Raw genomic sequence first — 11277 nt, forward strand, 5'->3', positions numbered from 1 at the left:
CCATAGTAATTCATCCCCCATATAGTAATTCATCCCCCATAGTAATTCATCCCCCATATAGTAATTCATCCCCCATAGTAATTCATCCCCCATATAGTAATTCATCCCCCATATAGTAATTCATCCCCCATAGTAATTCATCCCCCATATAGTAATTCATCCCCCATAGTAATTCATCCCCCATATAGTAATTCACCCCCCATAGTAATTCATCCCCCATATAGTAATTCATCCCCCATAGTAATTCATCCCCCATATAGTAATTCATCCCCCATAGTAATTCATCCCCCATATAGTAATTAATTCCCCATATTAATTCATCCCCCATAGTAATTCATCCCCCATATTAAGTCTCCAAGTCCCCCCTGTGTCAATTTACTTACCTTTGCTCCGCGCGTTCCTCTCGCCGTGTTCCCGCGCCGTTCTGGTCTTCAGGGCGGACTGTGAGAGGAGCCTAGCTCCCCTCACGTTCGTCACGCTGCCCCACCTACAAACATCCTGTCAGCCATCCTGACAGTATCACGCTCTGCGGGCCGGATTAAAAGGTCCGCCGGGCCTTATACGGCCCGCAGGCCGTATACGGCCCGCAGGCCGTAGTTTGCCCATTGCTGGTCTAATACAACCTCAATGTCTCAATAAACAGAACCTGTCACAACAAAAGAAAAAGACACAAGAGGGCATGCTCCGAGTGCGGTAATAAAAAACATTTATTAGAAACAAGTCAAATGTCAACTCACATTATAAGAGTCATTTATGTTTGTGGCCCATCACAACAAAACACTATCACAAGGGGAGCTGATGTTCCCTAATATGATAGCAATAAAGTTAAGTGAAAAAAGGAAATTACCTCCGACCACCTAAACTCCCCTCTAAAATGTTCAATCCCCCATGTACATACAATAACTGACGACACGCTGCAGGGGCCTACATACAAGAACGCTATTTCTGTTCATACATGGTTGATTATGTCCCTCACAGTCTGCGGTTCTCATAGGTGCCGGGTAGAATATCTCAGTATGAACCCGTTCCTGAAGATGGAAAATAAGAAGCCTATATACTAAACAATTGTTGGGACAAATGTGATAAGCATTTGCCTAGAAGTGAAAAATTCAGGCCACATTTTAACACAGTGATTTCCTATGATCGTCAGCTCCGCTTAGTGGCCATAATAAGGTATTTTTCCTGAAATAATTCAATTAGTAAAAAGTGTGATACGGCTTTATAGACACTAGATGGAGCCAGTATCCATAGGAAATCAGTCTATGAAATAAAAACAAAACAGCCAATATTTGTCATGGCTGGGAAAATGTTGCTCATGTTCCTTTAACTATTTTTTTCTTAAATACACCTCTAAATCTCTACACCACAAAATGTACGAAGTGTTTGTGAAATCTCCCACCACAAAATGTACTCAGCTAATGAAAGGTGATGACGCCATTTTTATTCTTCTCCTGCTATCAATGGCCAACCCGGTCCCACACTTCATCCACGTCTTTGGTGACCTCTGATCTTCTTATGAACTGTCTCTTCCATGATGAAAATCAGCCATGGAGTATATCTGAGGTGTATATCAGGGTGTGCTTCTTCCCCACATGAGAGCTGGGATGTCCAGCAACATTCATCTAGAAGACATTTCCCGCACTCAAGGGACTAATACACCTCCAGAGTTGTGTGGGATCCCTGATGTACAGGAAGACAGGACTTCAGTGAGGAACATTTCCCTCACTCAGGACAGGAAACTGGCTTTTCTGCCGTGTGAGATCTCTGATGTCTGTAAAGATTGGACGTCTGTGAAAAACATTTCCCGCACTCAGGACAGGAATATGGCTTTTCTCCCGTGTGACACTTCTTATGTTTGTAAAGACTGGAATGCCCTAGAAAACATTTCCCACACTCAGGACAAGAGTATGGCTTTTCCCCCGTGTGACATCTTTGATGTATGACAAGTTCTGATTTTTGCACAAAACATTTTCCACACTCAGAACAGGAATACGGCTTCTCCCCAGTGTGCAATTTCTGATGTCTGCGAAGATTGGACTTCACTGAAAAGCATTTCCCGCACTCAGGACAGGAATACTGCTTTTTCTCCATGTGATGCAGTTGATGTGTGACAAGTTGTAGTTTTAGTACAAAACATTTTCCGCACTCAGGACAGGAATATGGCCTCTGTACTGTATGAGATCGTTGATGTGTGGAAAGATGAGATTTCTTTGAAAAACATTTCCCGCACTCAGGGCAGAAATGCGGCTTCTCATCTGTGTGAGATTTTTTATGCTCATCAAGATTAAATTTAAAATGGAAACATTTCCCGCACTCACTACAGGAAAACCTCCTATCTGTAGGAAGGGCAGTCCGGTCCTGCACAGTCTGAGGTTCCTCAGGATACGAGGAATCCGATGGTCCATCTACACTGGGTGGTGCCGGATGGACATTGGAGGGAGTCGGGTTTTCTCCTGGACTATACTGTGTGATGTCCTCATCTTCTACTTTCCAGTCTGGAGACAAAGTGAGACAATCCTCGGAGGTTTTCCTCATCTCCCGGCCATGGACTAAAATACAAAGACAAAGAGGATTACTAGACAGGAGCTGATTGGTTCCCCCAAACCAAGACTCCGCCCACATCAGGTAGCTTGGTCTCTGAGGAGCTTACAATTCCACCCTGAAGGGAACTAGGAAATGGCTCCTCTGATCTCCTACCAGGTCATTTCTTTATTCATGGACCTTAGTCAGAGAGTGAGGAAACAACCAGAACTGTCTTTTATAGGAGGGACAGTGATGAGGGGATTATAGGACGAGGGTCCCCACCCCCTCTATCACTCATTGCCATCTTCCCAACACAAGAAGTACTGCACTTCCTTATTTAGTCCATGATTTAGTCATGAAGAACAGCGGGGCTGAGCCCCACCAGAGGTCAGAGAGTGAGGATGGGGGGAGAACAACCAAGGTGAAGACTGGACTGATCCTGAAGACCACCATCATTGGGGTATAGTCCCCACCCTACTCTGGACCAATCAGTGAGCAGTATGGGTGGAGGAATGGATTTAGTGTTCATGACCCACCTGTGCTGATCTCTGTAGGAGTGTCCTCCTCTATAAATGTCCCCGTTATTCCATCCTCCTCCATAGACTGCTGATCATCCCTCACATACGCCTCTTCTTCTTCTTTAACCTCAACTTTCATATTCATCAGCTCTTCACCCTAAACCAAGAGAAGGATTGACAATAACATCTGTAAAATATGAGCATAATATTGTTACATCACATAAAAAAATCCACACATTGAAGTTCATGTTCTAGATGCACCGCCCCACCAACCTTGTAATGGTGAGGGATGGTGTGATCTTCCTGTGTGGAATCCTGGGAATACAGAGGACGGGGACATCTCTCTGGTGGGTTCCTGGTATTAGGTGGCTCCATCATATCCTTGTGTCCTTCTGAAAACTCCTCCATCACTCCATACTCCTCATCCTCCTCTTTATACTCTTCTTTAACATCAATATTATCATCCCCGAGGATTCCACTCTGAAAGATATAATAAAACATTCATTGTAACAAACATGCTGTGTATAAATCACAACTACCAATAATTGTCAGTCATCTACCTGATGATGGTGAGGGATGGTGTGACCTTCCTGTGTGGAATCCCAGGAATACAGAGGAAGGGGACATCTCTCTGGTGGGTTTTTGTAGCTGGATGACTCCACTATGGTGTCCTGGTACAGATTGTTGTGTTCTTTTAGAGACTCTGAGTCCTCCATCACCCCATCCTCATTCTCCTCCTCTTTTATCTCTTTTTTAATATTGTGTGTGGAATCCAGGGAATACAGAGGACGGGGACATCTCTCTGGTGGGTTCCTGGTATTAGGTGGCTCCATCATACCCTTGTGTCCTTCTGAAAATTCCTCCATCACTCCATACTCCTCATCCTCCTCTTTATACTCTTCTTTAATAATGATATCCCCGAGGATTCCACTCTGAATATATAATAAAACATTCATTGTAACAAACAAGCTGTGTATAAATTATACCAGTGATTGTTCCTCATCTACCTGATGATGGTGAGGGATGGTGTGACCTTCCTGTGTGGAATCCCGGGAATACAGAGGACGGGGACATCTCTCTGGTGGGTTCCCATGACTGGATCCATCTGTAGGAAACACACACACTGACTGAATCCATTGTTTCTATGTGTTTATCAGATGATGGGGGATCTAGGTGGATCCTCCGTACTGCTCTCTCCTTTACAATAAAGTCTCCTCTTACCCGGTGATGTGAGGGGCGGCTGATTGTCCATCATGACGTCCTTGTAGAGATCCTCGTGTCCTTCTAAATACTCCCACTTCTCCAGACTTCACAGGAGGAAAACTCTACATCTGAACACAAATAGTAACATCAAATGATATTCCCAGAATCCTCCTCACCTCTCCAGTCAGGTCTCCTCTTTTTTAAAGTAACACCTCAGGCTGAGGTATAATTTACGCACAAAGGGCCTTCTTACTCCGTAGGTTAAAACCTTGTTTTGACATTCTGGAATCATTACATACAATGAGGATCAACAGTCCTGTTTTGCATATGACGTTGCCAAGGGTCCGCTCACATCCTAAGAGCATCATATAAAAGAAAAAAAAAGCCAGATGGAGGGACATTGCTAGGAGGGGCAGTGAGGTCAGTGTGATGTCATAAGATTCTCTGACTCTATATGGAGGGACATTGGGAGGAGCTATGAGGTCAGTATGAGCTATGAGGCTATTAACTATAAAATAAAAGGGAATAAAAAACAGAAATAAAACTTTTACCAAGAGTTATCCTGCGATTGCAGCAAGTCAGAGAAAGTCCGCAATCCATTAGTCGATCAAACTAGCTCCATAGGAATCACCATGTCCATACCTGAGGACAGTACCAATCACTGTTCATCTGTCGCGATCCAGCACCACATAACCATTTCCTGCATTTTTCTGGCATTCTACATAGGCCACAAATACGGTTTTTACATGCAGATGTAGCCCACAGAGTGCCCAATCAGAAGGAAGTATTTTCATCTCTATGCAACTAATATTTTAGCATTTATGAGAGATTAAATCTATTCCTTTGATTTGCGTATATACTTTAAAGCTCCCCAAACACATCGGAGCCCCCCCTGGTGTCATGAAGCTGAAATATCTGTGTTCCTCTTTTAAACTTCAGGAAGATGGCAAAGTGTGATTATAGACAAATCTTATTGGCACTTAGGTGTCACTTCCAGCCTGGAAACTGCTGTCTTTTCAGATGCTAATGGGTGAGCACATGTCTCTGAATACCTATGACTGAATAGTTCTTTAATGACAAGGAATGAAACTAAATCTACAATGTCATATTTTCTACAGGTCACATCTCAGCTACTCAAATCTTTATATTTATGTCACATCTCAGCTATTCAATTCTTACATGTACGTTACACCGTAGTAGTTGTGAGGGGACAGGATCCAGGGGGCAGGTAGTGAGACGGGCTTCTGAGAAAACCTTAGTGACCTCTTCGGTAGTAGCGAGGTCAGCAGAGGAACGTGTTGAGGGAGGTTTAGTATAAGGTATGCTAAGTGGGATGGATGTCTGTGCAGTGGCGATGTCCCTACGAATTGCGTCAATCTTGTTTTTGAAATGATTTGCAATCTCGTGAGCAGTGAGTGAGGTGCTGGATGGAGGTGGGGAAAGTAGAGAGTTAAAAGTAGAGAAGAGATGATGAGGACTGGATGACAAGCTATTAATGAGAGTGACAAAGTAGGCTTGTTTGGCACCATGGAGGGTGGAATTGTATGTGAAGAAAGCAGATTTATATCGGGTGAATGCTTGCTGGGATTTGGTTTTACGCCACAATCGCTCCAGCGCACGACTATGTCGTTTAAGATTTCTGGTGTGGTCAGTCTGCCAAGGATGTAATGGTCGGGGCCTGATGCTTCGTGTTGTTAGAGGACCAAGTGAGTCCAGTGTGGATGAAAGCGAACCATTGTAGACAGCAGTGGCCAGGTCAGGGCAGGACAGGGGAGAGATTCTGTCATAGAGAAGGTCAGTTGCAGAGTGGAAAGGAGCCGGGTTCAAGTTGTGAAGGTTTCTGCGGGTAATTGTTTGCTGCTTGGAGGGATAGGTGTTTGAAGATGAGGAGACTGTGAAGGTGATGAGATTGTGATCAGAGAGAGGAAAGGGGGTGTTTGTGAGGTTGTAGGGAGTGCAAAGATGGGAGAAAACAAGGTCTAATGTATTCCCATCAGAGTGAGTGGAGGACTGTATACATTGTGCTAATGCAAAAGATGAGGTTATGTTGAAGAGTTGGGATGTAGCCGGGTTGTTGACATTAATGGGGATGTTATAATCTCCAAGAATGATAGTGGGTAGTTCAGAGGAAAGTTGGGTAGCCAGGCAGAGAAGTCATCAAGAAAGCGGGACACGGGTCCAGGAGGCCGATAGATCACTGCAATCCTCAGAGAAATGGGAGAAAACAGCCGGATGCAGTGAGTCTGGGAAGAAGAGAATGATAGAGAGGGAGGGTTAGGGGGGACTTGAAAGGTGCTCAGTGGGGATAGAAGCAAACCAACTCCACCACCTTTCTGACCACTGGGTCTGGGTGAGTGGGTCCAGAGGAGGCCTCCATAGGGAAGTGCTGCGGTGGAAGCAGAATCTGCTGCTTGGAGTCAGGTTTCTGTAATCGCTAGTAGGTTAAGGGAGCCGGAGACAAAAAGGTCATGGACAGAGGTGAGCTTATTACAGACAGAGCGGGCATTCCAGAGCACACATGAAAAAGGGAGGGTGGTTTTTAGGAATACGGGGGACTGATATTAAGTTGAGCAGAATTGCGGCTATTCCTGGAGGAAGGAGGGTGCCTGGTGTGGGGGTGAGATAGTGGAGGACCAGGGTTTGGGGAGATACCCCCAGAGGTTAGGAGGAGAAGAAGGGTGAGGAAAATAAGAAGGGTGAGGGATGTACACGAGTGCACATGCCTTCCAGTCCTGGTGTTTGGGTCAGCAGGAGAGTGAAGTATCAACAGGAGGTGATGAGAGCAGTAGTAGGGAGATGGTAGCAGTGAGCGGGAGATGTAGACGCTTTGGGGTGGAGCAGAGGGGTAAAGAAGTGAGATTTCTCAGGATAGCACAAGATAGTAATATGAAGAGGAGTAGAGGGGACATATTAAATTGTACATGGAGTGGGACTCAGACTTGTGAGGAGCTGTGAGGTCAGTGTGATGTCATAGGAATCTCTGACTGTGAATGGAGGGACATTGGGAGGAGGAGCTGTGAGGTCAGTGTGATGTCATAGGAATCTCTGACTGTGAATGGAGGGACATTGGGAGTAGGAGCTGTGAGGTCAGTGTGATGTCAGAGGATTCTCTGACTCTGGTTGGAGGACATTAGGAGGAGGAGCTGTGAGGTCAGCCTGATGTCATAGGATTTGTTGACTCTGGATGGAGGGACATTGGCAGGAGGAGCTATGAGGTCAGTGTGATGTCATTGAATTCTCTGAATCTGGTTGGAGGACATTGGGAGGAGGAGCTGTGAGGTCAGTGTGATGTCATAGAATTCTCTGACTCTGGTTGGAAGTACATTGGGAGGAGGAGCTGTGAGGTCAGTGTGATGTCATAGGATTCTCTGACTCTGGTTGGAGGACATTGGGAGGAGGAGCTGTGAGGTCAGTGTGATGTCATAGAATTCTCTGACTCTGGTTGGAAGTACATTGGGAGGAGGAGCTGTGAGGTCAGTGTGATGTCATAGAATTCTCTGACTCTGGTTGGAGGACATTGGGAGGAGGAGCTGTGAGGTCAGTGTGATGTCATAGAATTCTCTGACTCTGGTTGGAGGACATTGGGAGGAGGAGCTGTGAGGTCAGTGTGATGTCATAGGATTCTCTGACTCTGGTTGGAGGACATTGGGGGGAGGAGCTGTGGGGGGCGCTCTTTGAGGTTTCTGTACACAGAATCATTTCTCCCGGGTGCGTCCCACCTCTCCTAAACTGAAAGATGAACGTTGTCTTTGGGCTTTGCCAGGACACATCCTATCCCTGTGATCTCCGTGTTCTCCGGAGACTTTACTGATCACATTTCAGGATGAATATCTGAGACTGGGATCATTATGGAGAAATTAATTTTCAGGACATTTCCTACAAATAGTTTTTTCTCTTTCTTCCTATTTGAATATTCTAAAATAAAGTGATACATATTCCAATCCCCCCAAAATAACCCCCCATCCCCCGACACTAATACATGTCCTATAATCCATTAGTATAGACTGATGAGGTGAGAAGGTGACCCATCTCCACAATGAGGAGAATGTTCCGGCCCCGGAAGTGGGGGAATGTTGTGCCCCTGAAGGGGTTAATCTGGGTTCCCACACTATATATGTGTGTATCATCATCTGCTGGAGATAAAAGATTCCCAGTGACTATGGAGGAAGAGGACGGACGTGACTACGGAGGAAGAGGACGGACGTGACTACGGAGGAAGAGGACGGACGTGACTACGGAGGAAGAGGACGGACGTGACTATAGAGGAAGAGGACGGACGTGACTATGGAGGAAGAGGACGGACGTGACTATGGAGGAAGAGGACGGACGTGACTACGGAGGAAGAGGACGGACGTGACTACGGAGGAAGAGGACGGACGTGACTACGGAGGAAGAGGACGGACGTGACTATAGAGGAAGAGGACGGACGTGACTATGGAGGAAGAGGACGGATGTGACTATGGAGGAAGAGGACGGACATGATGGAGGGTTACTGATTGTAAATAGGAAATAACATCTTATTACCTCCTCTGCTGCCACTTCTACCAACGTCTCCTCTCTACTTTCTGTCTGTACATGACATCACTTCCTGTCTGTACCTGACATCACTTCCTGTCAGTATTCCATAGAGACTTCCTGTCTCAGAATATGTGATATCACCATCTTGTGGTGCTTAAAGGAACTGCAGTCCTGAGAAAGTTTTGCAGCTCAGTCCCGGGATTTCAGCTCCTGTCCCATCATGTCTGTGTCTAACAGGTTCCAGGACTCTGCAGAGCGGCAGTGAGGTGATGACGGCTGGAACACTCTCCGGGTTCCATCACCAGGCACTGCAATGATACCAGACTGTTGGGAGCCGTGATCTCCTCTCTGACAGTGAAAGTAGAACTCCGACATCAGCAGAGAGGCAGATGGAGGGTAAGATCAGGTGAGCACCACCACTGACCATCAATGCTGAGATGATATTACACTCTCCTTTATACTGACACCAAACAATGGAGCTTGTTTTATCTCACTGACACCAATGATGGGATTATCTTATGTCACCAACACCAACAATGGAACTTGTTTTATTTCACTGACACCAACAATGGGACTTATTTACCACCTGGTACTGAGCGCACATAAATATGCAGCCTCTCGACAGCTGGGCCTTGGTGCCAAGGGGCCACATATTTGCGTACCCAGTGCGCACTCCCGGCACATTCTCTGACGCCTCATGGAAAGGTCCAGCTTTCCAGCCATGTGACAGTCAATTACAGCGTTCACACGATTCTAAGCCCTGCTCCACCTCTTGGCATCACAAACCCTTTAAATAGTTGGGAAGCACCAGCGCCATGGGGTTAATCTAAGTGACACCAATAATGAGACTTATTCAATCTCATTGGTACCAAGGATGGGACTTATTGTATTTCAATGACACCAATGATGGGACTTATTCAATCTCATTGATACCAAGGATGGGACTTATTTTATTTCAATGACACCAATGATGGGACTTATTCAATCTCATTGATGCCAAGGATGGGACTTATTGTACCTCAATGACACCAATGATGGGACTTATTCAATCTCATTGATGCCAAGGATGGGACTTATTGTATCTCAATGACACCAATGATGGGATTTATTCAATCTCATTGATGCCAAGGTTGGGACTTATTGTATCTCAATGACACCAATGATGGGACTTATTTAATCTCATTGATACCAAGGATAAGACTTATTCAATCTCATTGATACCAAGGATGGGACTTATTGTATCTCAATGACACCAATGATGGGACTTATTCAATCTCATTGATACCAAGGATGGGACTTATTGTATCTCAATGACACCAATGATGGGACTTATTCAATCTCATTGATACCAAGGATGGGACTTATTGTATCTCAATGACACCAATGATGGGACTTATTCAATCTCATTGATACCAAGGATGGGACTTATTTTATCTCAATGATGCCAAGGATGGGACTTTTTTTTTAATCTCAATGGCACCAATGATGGGACTTTTTCAATCTCATACCAAGGATGGGACTTATTTTATCTCACTGACACCAATGATGGGACTTATTCAATCTCATTGGTACCAAGGATGGGACTTATTTTATCTTACTGACACCAATGATGGGACTTTTTTCAATCTCATTGACATAAAAGATTAAATAAAAAACTCGATATTAAATGGGTGAATACACAAATAGTATGAATAAATATATAGGTGTACAGTGGTGCACCTAATATGTATCCTAAATACATGCCATCAAGATTGTGACTAAATATAAGTGATAGGTGATTTAAGTGAAACTAATAATAACCAAATATAAATACATGTGATCATAAATGAACAATATTCATAAATCATGTAGCACAGAGTCCCAAACGTATAACTGTGATGAATCAATCTTCGACCGTGAAAATTAATACGTGCTCAAGTGCGTCAGACCATCTGTCACCGTCTAGCGTGCAAGCTTACCTCCAATCTTTGACCCTCAAGGAGTCATAAGGCATAACAAATCAACAGTATAGTTCCAGGTGGGATAAATCTCACTCTCTGGATGGACACAGGATCAGCTTGCACACAGCCCACGGTTAATCAACCATTACAATGGTAAGGCACCTTTACAAAACTCCTCCACTCTCCCAAGGGCTCATAAACAGGGAATCAGAGAAAAAGCCACCACAGTGTAATAAAGTTTATTATACCATACACAAATGCCAAAGACCTACTCACAAATTAACTACATGCCGCCCAGCCACTGTAGATATACGGCGGCAGGGCGGCACTCGCAGGCAAAACCACGTTTTAAAACGTGTGTTTGTAAACAAATAGGGGGCGCGCGAGGCATGCCGCCGCCCTATCTGTCCCGCGGATCACCGCCGCAGATGTCAGTCGCCGGGTCACAGCCGCTCCTTAGCGGCTGTTTCCCGGCGATCGGCAGCAAACAGTGACAGACAGCACAGCTGAAGTAGCTGTGCTGTCTGTCACTTCCCTGTCAGCTCGAGGATGAGCTGATTGAGAAAGAACAGTTT

At 45.1% G+C, this 11277-nt stretch overlaps 1 protein-coding gene across 1 annotated transcript; it reads right to left on the reverse strand.

The window, feature by feature from the left end:
* Window positions 1-632: 632 nt before the first annotated feature.
* LOC149460825 (uncharacterized) lies at window positions 633-8856 on the reverse strand. Its single transcript, XM_089679260.1, has 7 exons — window positions 8769-8856; window positions 4263-4372; window positions 3602-4146; window positions 3315-3521; window positions 3060-3198; window positions 2220-2336; window positions 633-646 (listed from the first exon to the last, which is right to left on the reverse strand). The coding sequence occupies exons 3-7, from the start codon at window positions 3995-3997 to the stop codon at window positions 633-635; spliced, it is 873 nt and encodes a 290-aa protein (XP_089535386.1). The 5' UTR covers window positions 3998-4146; window positions 4263-4372; window positions 8769-8856.
* Between the last annotated feature and the right edge of the window lie 2421 nt (window positions 8857-11277).

This window comes from Staurois parvus, unplaced genomic scaffold (genome assembly GCF_062004578.1).
Source record: "Staurois parvus isolate SC_StPar_1 unplaced genomic scaffold, SC_StPar_1.0 ptg000221l, whole genome shotgun sequence".
Classification (NCBI taxonomy): Eukaryota; Metazoa; Chordata; class Amphibia; order Anura; family Ranidae; genus Staurois; species Staurois parvus.

Excerpts from the sequence above, each read along its gene's own strand:
- LOC149460825 (XM_089679260.1), bottom strand. The coding sequence starts at position 3,997 with ATGAATGTTTTATTATATATTCAGAGTGGAATCCTCGGGGATATCATT. Across the intron at positions 3,522-3,601 it reads CCATCCCTCACCATCATCAG|AGTGGAATCCTCGGGGATGA; the intron begins GTAGATGACTGA and ends TATATCTTTCAG. Across the intron at positions 2,337-3,059 it reads TCCTACAGAGATCAGCACAG|ATAGGAGGTTTTCCTGTAGT; the intron begins GTGGGTCATGAA and ends CCCTTCCTACAG.